At 34.8% G+C, this 23,637-nt stretch overlaps 1 protein-coding gene across 1 annotated transcript in view; it reads right to left on the bottom strand.

Moving 5' to 3' along the window:
* Positions 1 to 23,637, bottom strand: part of LOC149078731 (uncharacterized) — a 146,881-nt gene that overhangs the window by 88,717 nt on the left and 34,527 nt on the right. Inside the window, exons 21-34 of the mRNA XM_089240455.1 lie at positions 21,834 to 21,893; positions 15,481 to 15,540; positions 14,814 to 14,873; positions 13,045 to 13,104; positions 12,533 to 12,592; positions 10,677 to 10,736; positions 10,010 to 10,069; positions 8,241 to 8,300; positions 7,729 to 7,788; positions 5,873 to 5,932; positions 5,206 to 5,265; positions 3,437 to 3,496; positions 2,925 to 2,984; positions 1,069 to 1,128 (exon numbers count right to left, since the gene is read on the bottom strand). Of these exons, the coding sequence (XP_089096581.1) occupies positions 1,069 to 1,128; positions 2,925 to 2,984; positions 3,437 to 3,496; positions 5,206 to 5,265; positions 5,873 to 5,932; positions 7,729 to 7,788; positions 8,241 to 8,300; positions 10,010 to 10,069; positions 10,677 to 10,736; positions 12,533 to 12,592; positions 13,045 to 13,104; positions 14,814 to 14,873; positions 15,481 to 15,540; positions 21,834 to 21,893 (840 nt within the window). The remainder of the gene's footprint in view (positions 1 to 1,068; positions 1,129 to 2,924; positions 2,985 to 3,436; positions 3,497 to 5,205; positions 5,266 to 5,872; positions 5,933 to 7,728; positions 7,789 to 8,240; positions 8,301 to 10,009; positions 10,070 to 10,676; positions 10,737 to 12,532; positions 12,593 to 13,044; positions 13,105 to 14,813; positions 14,874 to 15,480; positions 15,541 to 21,833; positions 21,894 to 23,637) is intronic.

Here is a 23,637-nt window from a genome sequence, read left to right as displayed (position 1 = left end):
GTCTAGGCCGGATGTTCATTATTAAAGTGTCAGTTATGTTCTAGTTCGTAATCGATGTAGTCGCATCACTAAACAGGAGGTATGTTTTAGAAGCAATTGAACCCTCCCCCCCACATGCCATCTCATCTGTTATCTTACAGCCTGCCATATTATATACACAGGATACAAAAAGAAAAAGAAATGAGAATCTTATTGTGAAATAAGAATATATATATATATCCATCGGAGCGAGTCATCTCGCTTAACACCTTATTGGTGAGTGAATTAGGCATATTATTTTCAAGGTTCTTAAATAAAGTAATCTTAACATTAGAACGGCTGGAATAGTCACTTTTATTTTAAGGTTTGTTGATTTCGACAACGCTATAATATAACACATACTCATTTTTGATGACTTTTCATTATATTAATCTTTGTGTACAACAATTTGAAGACATTGAAGTTTTTTTTCGAGGGATATCGACGTTCATACCTAGAACGGCCAAGAGCAGGCATTTTGACTGCTATATGCAAATTGCATACGATTTCTCCTTGTGGTAGGCATTGATGCATACTTTTGCTGTTAGTTTTATTCCGCATCATTCCCTGATGGCACACGTAACGAAACATATATTCACGATAAACTTACCAATAAGAAAAAAATAAATAAAATAATGATATATTCGTTGCATCATGTTACTTGGCAACCTAAAGAGTCTATTGATAGGGACAGAACGTATTCACATCGAAACGCTACATCTCCTTGAGCTGTAGCTTCTGCTAGTCAAAGTTAAGGAAACCTTTTTTTTCTGATCGTTAACCTGGCTAGCTCAGTTTTTGTTTTGGTTTGACAATTCATAACTCTTCCGGTTACCATCTGCTTTGAAAGCTCCCTATGAAACAGGTTCATTCACAGTGTGTAGAATTTGCTTTTATATTCGTTTGCTGTATTGGCTATACTAGAAGTCCACACATTTTATGGGCATCTATTTTTCAAACACCTCATTGTGCAATTTTCTATTTGTGGCCTTTTTATTTGTATATCTATACAATCAAGGAAGAACTGTGATTATTGCACTGCATACTTACTACTGGGAGTGATTTTGGTGGTTCTTGTTGATCCGATTTTCGTTTTTCCCGTAGATCGGGCTGTAGAAAGAATAAATTACAAATTAGAATCTATTTACTTTTTACTCAAACGACGAATTGGCATTTCGAAAATGCGTATAGTAGACATCCGACATAATCTGCATCATTATGACAGGAGTAATGATTTCTGTTACAGTATGGGTTGGGCTCTTAGCTATATTAGAAAAAAAACCAGATGAATCTTATCGGTCCTTTAATTCAGGGGGTTAAATTCAAAGGTGTGTAAATGCCCGTTTACACGCCTTAAGAGATTAAGTTCGTAACTAAATTTTAAGTTACCGATTGTTCTGAAAGGTATCCACACAATAAGTAGTAAGTGGATGCTTATTGGATAATTTTTACGGAGGCGAGTGCAGTTGGCGCATGCGCGCTACATTCGACTCGAATCAACGGAGGGAGAGAGACGCAACTCACGGGAAAATAATAGTAATGATTTTTTATATGCCTGGCATTCAAAGAGGTGTTTTTTTTTTTTTCAAAGCTCATCGATTCCGCAACAATGTATGAAGATGATCTTTTAGAACTAACGAAAACTGTGATCAGAGCCACATCATGTTTGTTTTTTGCATGCATTTATTCACTATCACTTATAAAAGAGGGTAAAAAAAGAATACACAACACATTATAGATTGACGATTATATGATATTTTAATCGAAGTTATAGAGGAGATAAATTATTTAACCCGAAAAGATCATGGAAGAAGATTCCTGTGCGTTTGTAGGAAATTCAAAGGCTTAAAAATTAAATAATCAAAATTCATTAAACATGAAAATTATTTGAAGTTTTATTATTTTTTGAATCTAATATAGATGCTACCTGTTAAATATTTGATTGTGTATTTTTACAATAGATGGCAGCAAATTCATTGTGTATGAGAGAAATATTCCCCCCAACAAATTTTTAATTTTTTGATATACATATAATAAACCTTCCACATCAGCACCCGATATATTTTTAAATCTTCAATTTTTTTTTTTCAACTCCTCGCAGCACGTCGACCGAATATTGCACAGTTTCAACTATTTCCAACATCGATTAATTTTTAGCTTGTTCCTTAAGGTAGTTTTCATTTCTATAGCTCCATAAAATTCCATGGCGAAGATATTCTTCAACAAACTTTGAGGTTATGCCCTCTGGCCACATCAACATCTTGTATTTCCGTGGAATTCTAGCTGTGTACTTACAATATTTAATTAATTAATTAATTATTTAATATCTGTGTACAACAATTTGAAGACATTAAAGGTTTTGTCGAGGGATATCGACTTTCATACCTAGAACGACCAAGAGCAGGCATTTTGATTGCTATATGCAAATTGCATACGGGTACTCCTTGTGGTAGGCGTTGATGTATACTTTTGCTTTTAGGTTTTCTCCTAATCATTCCCTGATGGCAGACACAATACAACATATATTCACGAGCAACATACCGATGAGAAAAAATAAATAAAATAATGCTATACGTTGAATCATGTTACTGGGCAATCTAAAGAGTATATTGCGACGGACAGTACGTATTCGCATAAAAACCCGTTATCTTAATGAGCTATAGTGCTTGTTGAATTTAAGGGAACTTTCTACCTAACATTTTGTAAGGTGACTTAGTTCATCGGTCGCGAAACAGTCGTAGTGTTTCTGTTGAACTTTTTGGCTGAAAGACACGACTTTCCGTATCTTAGTTACACAGGTTCCGTTTTAATCTTATTTTTTATATGCATTTTTTTCATTGAAATTACGGGAACAAAATTTTGAACAAATGTATGAAAAATTGAAAATATTACAAATTTGTACTCACTAGGTGGAGTTTTGTAGATGTGTGAAGTTGAATGAGTGAAGGTCTTGGGTGAGCTTTTGGCTGTACGTGAGGGAAAAAGAGAAAACATAAGTTTGCAAGTTCTGAAATTAGTATTTTCGGAGACAAAACTTGAAAAGAACAAAAGCCTTCTAGAAAAAACGGCACTTTTTTTAATAATCAGAATATTCTATAATAGAGACTAACCCGCTAAGAGACAGAAACCTTGCTAATGAGATTCCGATAATTTAAAGGGGTAGTAGAGAAATCGTGCCCAACTATCGTCCAGTCAGCTTTACTTGCTCCCTCTCGAAAATTTTAGAAATTACTATAAAATGGTAATTAGCTAAATGGATATACGAAAATAATTCGTATTTTGTCTATACTTGACGTCCATACTTTATAAGGGCATAACTTATTCAACAACGTCGTTGTACAATTTGCTATTTGTGGCCTTCGTATATGTATATCCGTACAATCGAAGAACAACTGTAATTTATTAACTGTATACTTACTGACGGGAGTGAATCGGGTGGCTCTTGTTAATGGGGTAATCGTTTGTTCTGTATATCGGGCTGTAGAAAGAATAAATTACAAATTAAAATCTATTCACTTTTTACTCAAATGACGAATTAACATTTCGAGAATGCGTATAGTAGACACACAACATAAATCTGCATCATTATGACAGGAATAATCAGTTTTATTACAGTATTGGATGGCCTGTTAGCTGTATTAGAAAAAAAATAATTCAGAGGGTTAAATCCAATGGTGTGTAAATAGATTTATCCTCATTTTTAAACAGGAAAAATGGTTTTACTTTGATTCTTTTGAAATCTGCTAAATTAAGATAATCTTAAAACTAGAACGGCCGGAACAGTAATTCTTATTTTAGGTTTTTTGAATCAGACAACGCTATAATACATATTCATTTGGATAACTTTTCATTATTTCTGTATATTAATACCTGTGTACAAAAATTAGAAGACATTGAATGTTTTTTCGAGGGATATCGACTTTCATACCTAGATCGGCCAAGAGCAGGCATTTTGACTGCTATATGCAAATTGTATACGGTTATTCCTTGTGGTAGGCGTTGATGTATACTTTTGATTTTAGGTTTTCTCCCCATCATTACCTGATGGCAGACACAATACAACATATATTCACGAGAAACATACCGATAATAAAAAATAAATAAAATAATGCTATCCGTTGCATCATGTTACTGGGCAATCTAAAGAGTCTATTGAGAGTGACAGTACGCATTCACATGAAAACAATATTCCTTAATGAGCTATAGAGCTTGTCGAAAATAAGGGAACTTTCTTTTCTGATCGTAAACCTGTCTAGTTCAGTTTTCTTTTTGGTTTGACACTTCATAATTCTTCATGCCACCATCTGTTTTTAAAGCTTCCTAGGAAACAGAGGTTCATTCACAGTGCGGCGAAACGGCTCTTACGAAAAGGACTTATTGGAACAGTATAGTCAAATTTTATTAGCGCTGAATGATATTTCGAACATGAAGTCTGAGTCTGAGGAGACTTACGAAGCAAACTCTGGATATGAAATCTTGATTTTCTGCTATTTTTAACCGAAAGAGAAAGTAGTTACCTATGCCAGTGGATGAGTCACTGTCATAGAACGGTATGTGCTGACATACAAATTGAAGTGGTGATTTCATCCATAGGTAGCTCAAATTTGACTCCGCAATGATTGTTTGATCTCTGATAACGGCTAAGTATAAAGTTTATTAATTTGAAGAAACACACGGTAAATACACGTATAAAACGAAACGAGAATGGACGGACAAATAGAAAATATCATCTTAACTCTGCAAGTAACGTAAGCCTTCTTTCTCGAATAGCGAAAGAGAGGTAAAGGAAAGGCTCACTCTCGAAAACGATGTGTTGGCAGATTTAGTATATTCGAATGCCAAAACCTACGCACTATTATCAAATAAAAATCGCAACATACACTAAAGAAATATTTTTTGCTTATATCGTGGTGAATGATGTAGTAAACACATTGGAAACCAGACGGTGTGTAAAAAAATTTCGTATATGAGTTTAACATTTTGTATGGTGACTTGGTTCATCGATCGCGAAACAATCGTAGTGTTTCTGTTAAACTTTTTGGCTGAAAGATAGAACTTTCCTTATCTTAGTTAGACATGTTCCGTTTTAATCTTATTTTTTATGTGAATTTTTTTTCATTGAAATTACGGGAACAAAATTTTGAACAAATGTATGAAAAATTGAAAATATTACAAATTTGTACTCACTAGGTGGAGTTTTGTAGATGTGTGAAGTTGAATGAGTGAAGGTCTTGGGTGAGCTTTTGGCTGTACGTGACGGAAAAAGAGAAAACATAAGTTTGCAAGTTCTGAAATTAGTATTTTCGGAGACAAAACTTGAATAGAACAAAAGCCTTCTTGAAAAAACGGCAATTTTTTTTTCAATCATTCCCTGATGGCACACGTAACGAAACATATATTCACGATAAACTTACCAATAAGAAAAAAATAAATAAAATAATGATATATTCGTTGCATCATGTTACTTGGCAACCTAAAGAGTCTATTGATAGGGACAGAACGTATTCACATCGAAACGCTACATCTCCTTGAGCTGTAGCTTCTGCTAGTCAAAGTTAAGGAAACCTTTTTTTTCTGATCGTTAACCTGGCTAGCTCAGTTTTTGTTTTGGTTTGACAATTCATAACTCTTCCGGTTACCATCTGCTTTGAAAGCTCCCTATGAAACAGGTTCATTCACAGTGTGTAGAATTTGCTTTTATATTCGTTTGCTGTATTGGCTATACTAGAAGTCCACACATTTTATGGGCATCTATTTTTCAAACACCTCATTGTGCAATTTTCTATTTGTGGCCTTTTTATTTGTATATCTATACAATCAAGGAAGAACTGTGATTATTGCACTGCATACTTACTACTGGGAGTGATTTTGGTGGTTCTTGTTGATCCGATTTTCGTTTTTCCCGTAGATCGGGCTGTAGAAAGAATAAATTACAAATTAGAATCTATTTACTTTTTACTCAAACGACGAATTGGCATTTCGAAAATGCGTATAGTAGACATCCGACATAATCTGCATCATTATGACAGGAGTAATGATTTCTGTTACAGTATGGGTTGGGCTCTTAGCTATATTAGAAAAAAAACCAGATGAATCTTATCGGTCCTTTAATTCAGGGGGTTAAATTCAAAGGTGTGTAAATGCCCGTTTACACGCCTTAAGAGATTAAGTTCGTAACTAAATTTTAAGTTACCGATTGTTCTGAAAGGTATCCACACAATAAGTAGTAAGTGGATGCTTATTGGATAATTTTTACGGAGGCGAGTGCAGTTGGCGCATGCGCGCTACATTCGACTCGAATCAACGGAGGGAGAGAGACGCAACTCACGGGAAAATAATAGTAATGATTTTTTATATGCCTGGCATTCAAAGAGGTGTTTTTTTTTTTTTCAAAGCTCATCGATTCCGCAACAATGTATGAAGATGATCTTTTAGAACTAACGAAAACTGTGATCAGAGCCACATCATGTTTGTTTTTTGCATGCATTTATTCACTATCACTTATAAAAGAGGGTAAAAAAAGAATACACAACACATTATAGATTGACGATTATATGATATTTTAATCGAAGTTATAGAGGAGATAAATTATTTAACCCGAAAAGATCATGGAAGAAGATTCCTGTGCGTTTGTAGGAAATTCAAAGGCTTAAAAATTAAATAATCAAAATTCATTAAACATGAAAATTATTTGAAGTTTTATTATTTTTTGAATCTAATATAGATGCTACCTGTTAAATATTTGATTGTGTATTTTTACAATAGATGGCAGCAAATTCATTGTGTATGAGAGAAATATTCCCCCCAACAAATTTTTAATTTTTTGATATACATATAATAAACCTTCCACATCAGCACCCGATATATTTTTAAATCTTCAATTTTTTTTTTTCAACTCCTCGCAGCACGTCGACCGAATATTGCACAGTTTCAACTATTTCCAACATCGATTAATTTTTAGCTTGTTCCTTAAGGTAGTTTTCATTTCTATAGCTCCATAAAATTCCATGGCGAAGATATTCTTCAACAAACTTTGAGGTTATGCCCTCTGGCCACATCAACATCTTGTATTTCCGTGGAATTCTAGCTGTGTACTTACAATATTTAATTAATTAATTAATTATTTAATATCTGTGTACAACAATTTGAAGACATTAAAGGTTTTGTCGAGGGATATCGACTTTCATACCTAGAACGACCAAGAGCAGGCATTTTGATTGCTATATGCAAATTGCATACGGGTACTCCTTGTGGTAGGCGTTGATGTATACTTTTGCTTTTAGGTTTTCTCCTAATCATTCCCTGATGGCAGACACAATACAACATATATTCACGAGCAACATACCGATGAGAAAAAATAAATAAAATAATGCTATACGTTGAATCATGTTACTGGGCAATCTAAAGAGTATATTGCGACGGACAGTACGTATTCGCATAAAAACCCGTTATCTTAATGAGCTATAGTGCTTGTTGAATTTAAGGGAACTTTCTACCTAACATTTTGTAAGGTGACTTAGTTCATCGGTCGCGAAACAGTCGTAGTGTTTCTGTTGAACTTTTTGGCTGAAAGACACGACTTTCCGTATCTTAGTTACACAGGTTCCGTTTTAATCTTATTTTTTATATGCATTTTTTTCATTGAAATTACGGGAACAAAATTTTGAACAAATGTATGAAAAATTGAAAATATTACAAATTTGTACTCACTAGGTGGAGTTTTGTAGATGTGTGAAGTTGAATGAGTGAAGGTCTTGGGTGAGCTTTTGGCTGTACGTGAGGGAAAAAGAGAAAACATAAGTTTGCAAGTTCTGAAATTAGTATTTTCGGAGACAAAACTTGAAAAGAACAAAAGCCTTCTAGAAAAAACGGCACTTTTTTTAATAATCAGAATATTCTATAATAGAGACTAACCCGCTAAGAGACAGAAACCTTGCTAATGAGATTCCGATAATTTAAAGGGGTAGTAGAGAAATCGTGCCCAACTATCGTCCAGTCAGCTTTACTTGCTCCCTCTCGAAAATTTTAGAAATTACTATAAAATGGTAATTAGCTAAATGGATATACGAAAATAATTCGTATTTTGTCTATACTTGACGTCCATACTTTATAAGGGCATAACTTATTCAACAACGTCGTTGTACAATTTGCTATTTGTGGCCTTCGTATATGTATATCCGTACAATCGAAGAACAACTGTAATTTATTAACTGTATACTTACTGACGGGAGTGAATCGGGTGGCTCTTGTTAATGGGGTAATCGTTTGTTCTGTATATCGGGCTGTAGAAAGAATAAATTACAAATTAAAATCTATTCACTTTTTACTCAAATGACGAATTAACATTTCGAGAATGCGTATAGTAGACACACAACATAAATCTGCATCATTATGACAGGAATAATCAGTTTTATTACAGTATTGGATGGCCTGTTAGCTGTATTAGAAAAAAAATAATTCAGAGGGTTAAATCCAATGGTGTGTAAATAGATTTATCCTCATTTTTAAACAGGAAAAATGGTTTTACTTTGATTCTTTTGAAATCTGCTAAATTAAGATAATCTTAAAACTAGAACGGCCGGAACAGTAATTCTTATTTTAGGTTTTTTGAATCAGACAACGCTATAATACATATTCATTTGGATAACTTTTCATTATTTCTGTATATTAATACCTGTGTACAAAAATTAGAAGACATTGAATGTTTTTTCGAGGGATATCGACTTTCATACCTAGATCGGCCAAGAGCAGGCATTTTGACTGCTATATGCAAATTGTATACGGTTATTCCTTGTGGTAGGCGTTGATGTATACTTTTGATTTTAGGTTTTCTCCCCATCATTACCTGATGGCAGACACAATACAACATATATTCACGAGAAACATACCGATAATAAAAAATAAATAAAATAATGCTATCCGTTGCATCATGTTACTGGGCAATCTAAAGAGTCTATTGAGAGTGACAGTACGCATTCACATGAAAACAATATTCCTTAATGAGCTATAGAGCTTGTCGAAAATAAGGGAACTTTCTTTTCTGATCGTAAACCTGTCTAGTTCAGTTTTCTTTTTGGTTTGACACTTCATAATTCTTCATGCCACCATCTGTTTTTAAAGCTTCCTAGGAAACAGAGGTTCATTCACAGTGCGGCGAAACGGCTCTTACGAAAAGGACTTATTGGAACAGTATAGTCAAATTTTATTAGCGCTGAATGATATTTCGAACATGAAGTCTGAGTCTGAGGAGACTTACGAAGCAAACTCTGGATATGAAATCTTGATTTTCTGCTATTTTTAACCGAAAGAGAAAGTAGTTACCTATGCCAGTGGATGAGTCACTGTCATAGAACGGTATGTGCTGACATACAAATTGAAGTGGTGATTTCATCCATAGGTAGCTCAAATTTGACTCCGCAATGATTGTTTGATCTCTGATAACGGCTAAGTATAAAGTTTATTAATTTGAAGAAACACACGGTAAATACACGTATAAAACGAAACGAGAATGGACGGACAAATAGAAAATATCATCTTAACTCTGCAAGTAACGTAAGCCTTCTTTCTCGAATAGCGAAAGAGAGGTAAAGGAAAGGCTCACTCTCGAAAACGATGTGTTGGCAGATTTAGTATATTCGAATGCCAAAACCTACGCACTATTATCAAATAAAAATCGCAACATACACTAAAGAAATATTTTTTGCTTATATCGTGGTGAATGATGTAGTAAACACATTGGAAACCAGACGGTGTGTAAAAAAATTTCGTATATGAGTTTAACATTTTGTATGGTGACTTGGTTCATCGATCGCGAAACAATCGTAGTGTTTCTGTTAAACTTTTTGGCTGAAAGATAGAACTTTCCTTATCTTAGTTAGACATGTTCCGTTTTAATCTTATTTTTTATGTGAATTTTTTTTCATTGAAATTACGGGAACAAAATTTTGAACAAATGTATGAAAAATTGAAAATATTACAAATTTGTACTCACTAGGTGGAGTTTTGTAGATGTGTGAAGTTGAATGAGTGAAGGTCTTGGGTGAGCTTTTGGCTGTACGTGACGGAAAAAGAGAAAACATAAGTTTGCAAGTTCTGAAATTAGTATTTTCGGAGACAAAACTTGAATAGAACAAAAGCCTTCTTGAAAAAACGGCAATTTTTTTTTCAATCATTCCCTGATGGCACACGTAACGAAACATATATTCACGATAAACTTACCAATAAGAAAAAAATAAATAAAATAATGATATATTCGTTGCATCATGTTACTTGGCAACCTAAAGAGTCTATTGATAGGGACAGAACGTATTCACATCGAAACGCTACATCTCCTTGAGCTGTAGCTTCTGCTAGTCAAAGTTAAGGAAACCTTTTTTTTCTGATCGTTAACCTGGCTAGCTCAGTTTTTGTTTTGGTTTGACAATTCATAACTCTTCCGGTTACCATCTGCTTTGAAAGCTCCCTATGAAACAGGTTCATTCACAGTGTGTAGAATTTGCTTTTATATTCGTTTGCTGTATTGGCTATACTAGAAGTCCACACATTTTATGGGCATCTATTTTTCAAACACCTCATTGTGCAATTTTCTATTTGTGGCCTTTTTATTTGTATATCTATACAATCAAGGAAGAACTGTGATTATTGCACTGCATACTTACTACTGGGAGTGATTTTGGTGGTTCTTGTTGATCCGATTTTCGTTTTTCCCGTAGATCGGGCTGTAGAAAGAATAAATTACAAATTAGAATCTATTTACTTTTTACTCAAACGACGAATTGGCATTTCGAAAATGCGTATAGTAGACATCCGACATAATCTGCATCATTATGACAGGAGTAATGATTTCTGTTACAGTATGGGTTGGGCTCTTAGCTATATTAGAAAAAAAACCAGATGAATCTTATCGGTCCTTTAATTCAGGGGGTTAAATTCAAAGGTGTGTAAATGCCCGTTTACACGCCTTAAGAGATTAAGTTCGTAACTAAATTTTAAGTTACCGATTGTTCTGAAAGGTATCCACACAATAAGTAGTAAGTGGATGCTTATTGGATAATTTTTACGGAGGCGAGTGCAGTTGGCGCATGCGCGCTACATTCGACTCGAATCAACGGAGGGAGAGAGACGCAACTCACGGGAAAATAATAGTAATGATTTTTTATATGCCTGGCATTCAAAGAGGTGTTTTTTTTTTTTTCAAAGCTCATCGATTCCGCAACAATGTATGAAGATGATCTTTTAGAACTAACGAAAACTGTGATCAGAGCCACATCATGTTTGTTTTTTGCATGCATTTATTCACTATCACTTATAAAAGAGGGTAAAAAAAGAATACACAACACATTATAGATTGACGATTATATGATATTTTAATCGAAGTTATAGAGGAGATAAATTATTTAACCCGAAAAGATCATGGAAGAAGATTCCTGTGCGTTTGTAGGAAATTCAAAGGCTTAAAAATTAAATAATCAAAATTCATTAAACATGAAAATTATTTGAAGTTTTATTATTTTTTGAATCTAATATAGATGCTACCTGTTAAATATTTGATTGTGTATTTTTACAATAGATGGCAGCAAATTCATTGTGTATGAGAGAAATATTCCCCCCAACAAATTTTTAATTTTTTGATATACATATAATAAACCTTCCACATCAGCACCCGATATATTTTTAAATCTTCAATTTTTTTTTTTCAACTCCTCGCAGCACGTCGACCGAATATTGCACAGTTTCAACTATTTCCAACATCGATTAATTTTTAGCTTGTTCCTTAAGGTAGTTTTCATTTCTATAGCTCCATAAAATTCCATGGCGAAGATATTCTTCAACAAACTTTGAGGTTATGCCCTCTGGCCACATCAACATCTTGTATTTCCGTGGAATTCTAGCTGTGTACTTACAATATTTAATTAATTAATTAATTATTTAATATCTGTGTACAACAATTTGAAGACATTAAAGGTTTTGTCGAGGGATATCGACTTTCATACCTAGAACGACCAAGAGCAGGCATTTTGATTGCTATATGCAAATTGCATACGGGTACTCCTTGTGGTAGGCGTTGATGTATACTTTTGCTTTTAGGTTTTCTCCTAATCATTCCCTGATGGCAGACACAATACAACATATATTCACGAGCAACATACCGATGAGAAAAAATAAATAAAATAATGCTATACGTTGAATCATGTTACTGGGCAATCTAAAGAGTATATTGCGACGGACAGTACGTATTCGCATAAAAACCCGTTATCTTAATGAGCTATAGTGCTTGTTGAATTTAAGGGAACTTTCTACCTAACATTTTGTAAGGTGACTTAGTTCATCGGTCGCGAAACAGTCGTAGTGTTTCTGTTGAACTTTTTGGCTGAAAGACACGACTTTCCGTATCTTAGTTACACAGGTTCCGTTTTAATCTTATTTTTTATATGCATTTTTTTCATTGAAATTACGGGAACAAAATTTTGAACAAATGTATGAAAAATTGAAAATATTACAAATTTGTACTCACTAGGTGGAGTTTTGTAGATGTGTGAAGTTGAATGAGTGAAGGTCTTGGGTGAGCTTTTGGCTGTACGTGAGGGAAAAAGAGAAAACATAAGTTTGCAAGTTCTGAAATTAGTATTTTCGGAGACAAAACTTGAAAAGAACAAAAGCCTTCTAGAAAAAACGGCACTTTTTTTAATAATCAGAATATTCTATAATAGAGACTAACCCGCTAAGAGACAGAAACCTTGCTAATGAGATTCCGATAATTTAAAGGGGTAGTAGAGAAATCGTGCCCAACTATCGTCCAGTCAGCTTTACTTGCTCCCTCTCGAAAATTTTAGAAATTACTATAAAATGGTAATTAGCTAAATGGATATACGAAAATAATTCGTATTTTGTCTATACTTGACGTCCATACTTTATAAGGGCATAACTTATTCAACAACGTCGTTGTACAATTTGCTATTTGTGGCCTTCGTATATGTATATCCGTACAATCGAAGAACAACTGTAATTTATTAACTGTATACTTACTGACGGGAGTGAATCGGGTGGCTCTTGTTAATGGGGTAATCGTTTGTTCTGTATATCGGGCTGTAGAAAGAATAAATTACAAATTAAAATCTATTCACTTTTTACTCAAATGACGAATTAACATTTCGAGAATGCGTATAGTAGACACACAACATAAATCTGCATCATTATGACAGGAATAATCAGTTTTATTACAGTATTGGATGGCCTGTTAGCTGTATTAGAAAAAAAATAATTCAGAGGGTTAAATCCAATGGTGTGTAAATAGATTTATCCTCATTTTTAAACAGGAAAAATGGTTTTACTTTGATTCTTTTGAAATCTGCTAAATTAAGATAATCTTAAAACTAGAACGGCCGGAACAGTAATTCTTATTTTAGGTTTTTTGAATCAGACAACGCTATAATACATATTCATTTGGATAACTTTTCATTATTTCTGTATATTAATACCTGTGTACAAAAATTAGAAGACATTGAATGTTTTTTCGAGGGATATCGACTTTCATACCTAGATCGGCCAAGAGCAGGCATTTTGACTGCTATATGCAAATTGTATACGGTTATTCCTTGTGGTAGGCGTTGATGTATACTTTTGATTTTAGGTTTTCTCCCCATCATTACCTGATGGCAGACACAATACAACATATATTCACGAGAAACATACCGATAATAAAAAATAAATAAAATAATGCTATCCGTTGCATCATGTTACTGGGCAATCTAAAGAGTCTATTGAGAGTGACAGTACGCATTCACATGAAAACAATATTCCTTAATGAGCTATAGAGCTTGTCGAAAATAAGGGAACTTTCTTTTCTGATCGTAAACCTGTCTAGTTCAGTTTTCTTTTTGGTTTGACACTTCATAATTCTTCATGCCACCATCTGTTTTTAAAGCTTCCTAGGAAACAGAGGTTCATTCACAGTGCGGCGAAACGGCTCTTACGAAAAGGACTTATTGGAACAGTATAGTCAAATTTTATTAGCGCTGAATGATATTTCGAACATGAAGTCTGAGTCTGAGGAGACTTACGAAGCAAACTCTGGATATGAAATCTTGATTTTCTGCTATTTTTAACCGAAAGAGAAAGTAGTTACCTATGCCAGTGGATGAGTCACTGTCATAGAACGGTATGTGCTGACATACAAATTGAAGTGGTGATTTCATCCATAGGTAGCTCAAATTTGACTCCGCAATGATTGTTTGATCTCTGATAACGGCTAAGTATAAAGTTTATTAATTTGAAGAAACACACGGTAAATACACGTATAAAACGAAACGAGAATGGACGGACAAATAGAAAATATCATCTTAACTCTGCAAGTAACGTAAGCCTTCTTTCTCGAATAGCGAAAGAGAGGTAAAGGAAAGGCTCACTCTCGAAAACGATGTGTTGGCAGATTTAGTATATTCGAATGAAAATACCTACGCACTATTATCAAATCAAAATCGCAACATACACTAAAGAAATATTTTTTGCTTATATCGTGGTGAATGATGTAGTAAACACATTGGAAACCAGACGGTGTGTAAAAAAATTTCGTATATGAGTTTAACATTTTGTATGGTGACTTGGTTCATCGATCGCGAAACAATCGTAGTGTTTCTGTTAAACTTTTTGGCTGAAAGATAGAACTTTCCTTATCTTAGTTAGACATGTTCCGTTTTAATCTTATTTTTTATGTGAATTTTTTTTCATTGAAATTACGGGAACAAAATTTTGAACAAATGTATGAAAAATTGAAAATATTACAAATTTGTACTCACTAGGTGGAGTTTTGTAGATGTGTGAAGTTGAATGAGTGAAGGTCTTGGGTGAGCTTTTGGCTGTACGTGACGGAAAAAGAGAAAACATAAGTTTGCAAGTTCTGAAATTAGTATTTTCGGAGACAAAACTTGAATAGAACAAAAGCCTTCTTGAAAAAACGGCAATTTTTTTTTCAATCATTCCCTGATGGCACACGTAACGAAACATATATTCACGATAAACTTACCAATAAGAAAAAAATAAATAAAATAATGATATATTCGTTGCATCATGTTACTTGGCAACCTAAAGAGTCTATTGATAGGGACAGAACGTATTCACATCGAAACGCTACATCTCCTTGAGCTGTAGCTTCTGCTAGTCAAAGTTAAGGAAACCTTTTTTTTCTGATCGTTAACCTGGCTAGCTCAGTTTTTGTTTTGGTTTGACAATTCATAACTCTTCCGGTTACCATCTGCTTTGAAAGCTCCCTATGAAACAGGTTCATTCACAGTGTGTAGAATTTGCTTTTATATTCGTTTGCTGTATTGGCTATACTAGAAGTCCACACATTTTATGGGCATCTATTTTTCAAACACCTCATTGTGCAATTTTCTATTTGTGGCCTTTTTATTTGTATATCTATACAATCAAGGAAGAACTGTGATTATTGCACTGCATACTTACTACTGGGAGTGATTTTGGTGGTTCTTGTTGATCCGATTTTCGTTTTTCCCGTAGATCGGGCTGTAGAAAGAATAAATTACAAATTAGAATCTATTTACTTTTTACTCAAACGACGAATTGGCATTTCGAAAATGCGTATAGTAGACATCCGACATAATCTGCATCATTATGACAGGAGTAATGATTTCTGTTACAGTATGGGTTGGGCTCTTAGCTATATTAGAAAAAAAACCAGATGAATCTTATCGGTCCTTTAATTCAGGGGGTTAAATTCAAAGGTGTGTAAATGCCCGTTTACACGCCTTAAGAGATTAAGTTCGTAACTAAATTTTAAGTTACCGATTGTTCTGAAAGGTATCCACACAATAAGTAGTAAGTGGATGCTTATTGGATAATTTTTACGGAGGCGAGTGCAGTTGGCGCATGCGCGCTACATTCGACTCGAATCAACGGAGGGAGAGAGACGCAACTCACGGGAAAATAGTAGTAATGATTTTTTATATGCCTGGCATTCAAAGAGGTGTTTTTTTTTTTTTCAAAGCTCATCGATTCCGCAACAATGTATGAAGATGATCTTTTAGAACTAACGAAAACTGTGATCAGAGCCACATCATGTTTGTTTTTTGCATGCATTTATTCACTATCACTTATAAAAGAGGGTAAAAAAAGAATACACAACACATTATAGATTGACGATTATATGATATTTTAATCGAAGTTATAGAGGAGATAAATTATTTAACCCGAAAAGATCATGGAAGAAGATTCCTGTGCGTTTGTAGGAAATTCAAAGGCTTAAAAATTAAATAATCAAAATTCATTAAACATGAAAATTATTTGAAGTTTTATTATTTTTTGAATCTAATATAGATGCTACCTGTTAAATATTTGATTGTGTATTTTTACAATAGATGGCAGCAAATTCATTGTGTATGAGAGAAATATTCCCCCCAACAAATTTTTAATTTTTTGATATACATATAATAAACCTTACACATCAGCACCCGATATATTTTTAAATCTTAATTTTTTTTTCAACTCCTGGCAGCACGTCGACCGAATATTGCACAGTTTCAACTATTTCCAACATCGATCAATTTTTAGCTTGTTCGTTAAGGTAGTTTTCATTTCTATAGCTCCATAAACTTCCATGGCAAAGATATTCTTCAACAAACTTTGAGGTTATGTCCTCTAGCCACATCCACATCCTGTATTTCCGTGGAATTCTAGCTGTGTACTTACAATAATTAATTAATTTATTAAATAATTAATATCTGTGTACAACAATTTGAAGACATTAAAGGTTTTTTCGAGGGATATCGACTTTCATACCTAGAACGGCCAAGAGCAGGCATTTTGACTGCTATATGCAAATTGCATACGGGTACTCCTTGTGGTAGGCGTTGATGTATACTTTTGCTGTTAGGTTTATTCCGCATCATTCCCTGATGGCACACGTAACGAAACATATTCACGATAAACTTGCCAATAAGAGAAAAATAAATAAAATAATGATATATTCGTTGCATCATGTTACTGGGCAATCTAAAGAGTCTATTGATAGGGACAGAACGTATTCACATCGAAACCCTACATCTCCTTGAGCTGTAGCTTCTGCTTGTCGAAGTGTATTGTTAATCTAGTAGTCCCCCAATAGTATTTCACTTAATCTTGTTCACCCCTCAGAGTGTGTATTATGTTACATATGTGTGGCAACGTTCTTTTTGTTTACCTTTTGTAGTTTTGTATTCTCTTTGTCTTTCCTTATGAAGGTACTACCATTTTTCCTGTCTAAATAAAATATTTGAAGTTACTTTAGGTTATGGGGACCAGTGCTCGCTTAATGCAAGATAGTGAGTCTGAATAGATATATTAAAATGGAAACCACCAGAGTTTCAAGTTGTATACAGCCACTATCCAAAGAAAACTATGACACCTGGAAGGTTCAGGCACAAGCTTTACTTATTAAAAGTAAACTGTGGGATTATGTGAATGGGAAAATCACAGAACCAGCTGAAGATGAGGAGAGACAAAAATGGCTTGACAAAGATCTAGAGGCAAGATCTGATTTGTTGCTTATCATCAGCCCTACAGAACTGAAAGAAGTAAAAAATTGTGTTACATCCAAAGATGTATGGGATACACTAAAAGGTATCTATCAAAGTTCTGGTCCTGCAAGAAAAGCAACTTTGTTAAAAAAATTGATATTATTAAAGATGCAAGAGAAAGCTGGTGCAAGAGAGCATCTCAATGCATTTATGGACACTGTAGACAAATTGATAGATATGGATGTTACAATCCATGATGACCTGCTGTGTATAATGATGTTATACAGTCTTCCAGAATCATTCGAGAACTTTCGGGTTGCAATAGAGTGCAGAGATGAATTGCCACGACCAGAAGACCTGAAAATAAAGATAATTGAGGAAAGTGAAGCAAGGAGCTCATATTCCAAGGCTGAAAGGCAACCTGAAGATGCATTTTATGGAAAAGGGAAACCACACCACAGGTTTCGGCATACAAAAGCATTATCAAGTGAAAAAGAAACACGATTTCGATGCCACAAGTGCCAAAAGCCTGGACATTTTGCTCGGGACTGCTGGTCAAAGAATGTGAAAAAAGATAACTCTTCCTTCAAAGCAGAAGAGAAGTGTCTGTCATCACTGGTAGACAAACCACAAGCCAAATCATCCTGGTGTTTGGATAGTGGAAGCACATCTCACATGTGTTGTGATGACTCCAGTTTCAAAAATCTCATCGAGGACCATGATATTGGAATGATAAATCTAGCGGTTGTAGGTCAAAACACTAAATTCCAAGGAAAGGGAACTATAGAACTGAAATCCAACAGAGACTCTACAGTTACATTGAAGAATACGCTGTATGTTCCTGAACTGATGACAAATTTATTATCTGTGAACAAAATCACTGAATATGGAGGAACTGTCATTTTCAAAAGGAATGAAGCTCTTGTTAAAAACCAAAAAGGAGAAATAGCTTTGATTGTACCCAAGAAAAATGGTCTGTACACATACGATGCTAGTAATCGACCAGAAAATTCAAGGTATACAGCAGAATCCAAGATCATGACCTGGCACAAGAAACTAGGTCATATCAATTAAGTCGACCTGAAATCTGCACAAAGAAACAATGCTGTTCAAGGAATGTATTTTAATCTGAATGAAAAACTGAATGACTGTGAAGCGTGCATTCAAGGAAAGATGACAAAAGTCCCATTTGAGAGAAGAACAGATCCAAAAGAACTGGACTTGTTAGAGATTGTGCATTCAGATGTTTGTGGGCCGATGCGAGTAACATCTCCTGGTGGATCAAAATACTTTGTAACTTTTATTGATGAAAGTTCCAGATATTGTAAAGTGTACTTCCTGAAACACAAAAATGAAGTGCTGAAATTCTTCAAAGAATATAAAAATGAAGTTGAAAATCACACTGGCAAAAAGATCAAACATTTGCAGAGTGACAATGGAGTTGGAGAATACTGTAGTACTGAATTCAGTGAATTCCTAAAAGCATGTGGAATCAAGAGAAGATTATCTGCACCATATACGGCAGAACAAAATGGTCTAGCTGAGAGGAAAAACAGAACTCTTCTAGATAAAGCAAGATGCATGCTAATTGAATCTAAAGCTCCACCTTCACTTTGGGCTGAAGCCATCAATACTGCAAATTATTTATGTAACAGAACGCCTTCAAGAGTGATTAATCATAAAACACCTTTTGAAAGATGGAGTGGAAGAATTCCATCTGTAAAGCATCTACAAGTTTTTGGATCAAAGACTTATGTCCTAGACAAGAAAAGGAAAAAGGGGAAGTTCGATCCAAGAGGTAATGTTGGCATGTTTGTAGGTTATGCTGAATATTCAAAAGCTTATAGAATATGGATGAATAACAAAAAGCAGATAGAAATAGCCAGAGATGTGAAAGTACTGAACACTTTCTACAATGACAAGAACTCAAACAATGTTGACGACCTTTTAGAAAGAAATCAAAAAATGTCCGACAAAACAGAATTTCAAGTTGTTCCTGTCCCAAATGAAAATATAGGTGAAGTATTTGATGTTGTGTTAAACTCTGATCAAGATGGATCCTCAGAATCTGATGAAAATCAACATATTGATGGAGATGATAAAGACCAACCTGATGGAATTGAAGATAAGAATGAAACCAGAATCCAAAGAACAAGAAGACAGCCGATTTGGTTCAATGACTATGAAATGTCAGCTTATTGTGAATTGAAAGAAGCACTCAAATGTCCTGATGCTCAGTTATGGATTGATGCTATGAAAAAGGAAATTATTTCACATTTAAAAAATGATACTTTTGAAATTGTTGAAAAGCAAAATTCGATGAACATTATTGGATGTAAGATGGTTCTGAAGAACAAGTACAAGTCTAATGGAGATCTTGAGAGAAGAAAAGCTCGCTTAGTTGCAAAAGGTTATGACCAACGCCCAGAACTCGATTACAATGAAACATATGCTCCTGTAGCGAAGTTAAGTTCAATTAGGCTATTACTGGCATTAGCTGTTGAAGAAGATTTGGATTTGCATCAACTAGATGTTTCTACAGCATTTCTAAATGGAGAAATTGATGAGGACATTTTCATGGAAAAACCAGAGATGCTTGAAAAACTTGTCTTTGAAATAATGCTGGAACACAGCTCAGACACTGATCAAACAGTCTTCATGAAAGCCAGAAAGATGCTTTCTGATCTGAGGAATGATGAAACACATAATGTCTGTCATTTGAAAAAGGCATTATATGGACTGAAACAAGCAAGTCATCAATGGTTCACAAAACTTGACAAAAAACTCAAGGAACTTGGGTTTCAATCACTAAATGCTGATCCATGTCTATACTCTTCATTGAAAGGGGGAGAGAAAACTATTGTTGCAATATATGTGGATGATCTCATTATAGCCACGAATAAAGTCCAACAATTTGAAAAATTGAAAATTGAACTTATGAAATCCTTCGAAATGCATGACTTAGGTGAACTCCAGTACTGTCTTGGAATCGAATTCAAACGTAAAGATGGAAAAATAATAATGTCTCAACAAAAGTACATTACAAGTATTCTTGAAAGATTTGGAATGTCAGAATGTAAGCCAATATCTACTCCGATGGAATCATCTCTCAAACTGTCAAAAGGAAAAAATATACCATCTGAATATCCGTATCAAAGCCTTATTGGTTCACTTATGTATTTATCTGTAGGTACTCGACCTGACATCACATACGCTGTTAGCTATTTGAGCCAATACAATAATTGCCATGAAAAATCACATTGGATGGCAGCAAAAAGAATTCTCAGATATTTACAAGGTACCAAGAATCTATCATTAGTATACCAAAAGACTGGGAAGATGATAGTTGGATATGCTGATGCAACATGGGCTTCATGTAGTGAAGATTGTAAGTCCTACACTGGTTACTGTTTCAAGTTTGGAGGTTCTGCTATATCATGGGAATCAAGGAAACAGAGAACCGTGGCTCTGTCATCATGTGAAGCTGAATATATGTCCCTTACAGAAGCTACCAGCGAAGCGATTCATCTGAAAGAACTGATAAATGAATTGGGACTGAATCAAAGCCAGATAATTATATATAATGACAATAAATCAGCAAACAACATGTCAAGAAATCCAATTGTTAGTTCAAAATCGAAACATATTAACATCAAAGAACATTTTATTCGAGAAAAGGTGGCATCTGGTGATGTATCAGTGAAGTACAAGCCCACTGAAGAAATGGAAGCAAACAAAAAGTTTAACACCTCAAAAATTGTTCATGTTTCGAAAAATGTTAGGACTCAATTGACTCTTCGGTGTGAGGGGGAGTATTGTTAATCTAGTAGTCCCCCAATAGTATTTCACTTAATCTTGTTCACCCCTCAGAGTGTGTATTATGTTACATATGTGTGGCAACGTTCTTTTTGTTTACCTTTTTGGGTTTTGTATTCTCTTTGTCTTTCCTTATGAAGGTACTACCATTTTTCCTGTCTAAATAAAATATTTGAAGTTACTTTAAAGTGAAAGAAACCTTTTTTTTTCTGATCGTTAACCTGGCTAGCTCAGTTTTTGTTTTGGTTTGACAATTCATAACTCTTCAGGCTACCATCTGCTTTGAAAGCGCCCTATGAAACAGGTTCATTCACAGTGTGTAGAATTTGCTTTTATATTCGTTTGCTGTATTGGCTATACTAGATGTCCACACATTTTATGGACATCTCTTTTTCAAATACCTCATTGTGCAATTTACTATTTGTGGCCTTTTTATTTGTATATCTATACAATCAAGGAAGAACTGTGATTATTGCACTGCATACTTACTACTGGGAGTGATTTTGGTGGTTCTTGTTGATCCGATTTTCGTTTTTCCCGTAGATCGGGCTGTAGAAAGAATAAATTACAAATTAGAATCTATTTACTTTTTACTCAAACGACGAATTGGCATTTCGAAAATGCGTATAGTAGACATCCGACATAATCTGCATCATTATGACAGGAGTAATGATTTTTGTTACAGTATCGGTTGGGCTCTTAGCTATATTAGAAAAAAAACCAGATGAATCTTATCGGTCCTTTAATTCATGGGGTTAAATTCAAAGGTGTGTAAGTTGATTTATCCTCCTTTGAGAAAACGAAGGTTGGTTGTACTGTTATTATTATTTTATGTATTCACCATACGAAGATTTCTAACAACTGGCTGTTGCGAAGATATATTTCGGTAGCGAAGAGTGACGTCATCCTTGAATAAGTCGCCATCTGGTGGCAACGTCAGCAGTTGTGAGCTTGGCCTGAGTCTGGTCCGGCCGTCCATGTATGGTCCCTTTCATCATGTACACGAGCTCCAAGGAAAGATTGAGAGATTCTGTGTCTCTGTTGTCTAGTGCGTTCACCCGGAAAGTGAAAGGACGTGGGTTCGATTCCCCGCAGTGGAAGTTGAATTTTCTCCCTTTCCGAAATATATCTTCGCAACAGCCAGTTGTTAAAAACCTTCGTATGGTAGCGGAGAGTGACGTCATCCTTGAATAGGTGGCCATCTGGTGGCAACGTCAGCAGTTGTGAGCTGGGCATGAGTCTGGTCCGGCCGTCCATGTACGGTCCCTTTCAGTGCACACGAGCTCCAAGGAAAGATTGAGAGATTCTGTGCCTCTGTAGTCTAGTGGTCTAGGGCGTTCACCCGGAAAGTTAAAAGACGTGGGTTCGATTTCCCGCAGGGGCAGTTAAATTTTCTCTCTTTCCGAAGTATATCTTCGCAACAGCCGGTTGTTAAAAACCTTCATAACTACGTATGCACAGGCCGTGGATGTCTTTGTTTTTGAGCCGTCCGTGAATATAGTAATAGCTTCATCCGATGAGCATTTTTTCGCAGCGGAACTTGATTCTGGAACGTAGTTCTGTATGCACCAATTACATACAATAAGAACGGACGTTGAGCAACATCTAGTAATTTACGGAGTCTCTGTGTCCGGTTTTTATACCAGATGGCGCTTGCGTATGAAATTTGCCGTTGTACAACCGATCTGTACAAAATGTTCCTAAATTTCTGGCGTATACCCCACTTTGGGCCTGCTATGCGTCTCAATGTTTGCATGGTGTCTTGAACCTTATAAATTTGTTTCGCCACGTGCGCCGTGAATTTGAGCTGATGGTCAATATGCAGTCCAAGATATTTCATGCATTTAGATATTTGCAGTCGAACACCATAAATAATGTGGATAAAAAAGACCGCGATATACATATCCAAATTAAACAATGTACGGGTTGATGTAAATGCAATGTTTCTATGGGTTTCGTATAAACCTTGCGATAATTTTGGATTGGATATTCATCTATATCTTTTTATGGTAAAATTTGGCCACAACTGCACTCTAATCTTTTATATTTATAGTTGGGAAGTCATTTTATGTACACCGTGTACGCTTACTAAAACGCAAATGTGTTCAAAATCAACCATGTAGGATAATGCTTGTTATTTTTTATCGCAAAAAATTAAGTTTGATTATATGTATTGCACTGAAAAGAAGCAGCGGTCAAAATGACTGCCAGCGGTCCATTTAGGTTTAACGTATAGTCCGCTCCTTCTAGTGCTAATAGATGTGAACGGTTTCATATAATAAGATAAAAGTAT

Source organism: Pholcus phalangioides, unplaced genomic scaffold, assembly GCF_987345545.1.
Source record: "Pholcus phalangioides strain wild (caught in Gottingen) unplaced genomic scaffold, Ppha-v1.0 ptg000013l_1, whole genome shotgun sequence".
NCBI lineage: Eukaryota > Metazoa > Arthropoda > Arachnida > Araneae > Pholcidae > Pholcus > Pholcus phalangioides.
The sequence above is the reverse complement of the archived record's forward strand: the minus strand, read 5'-3'. Positions and strand labels throughout refer to the sequence as shown.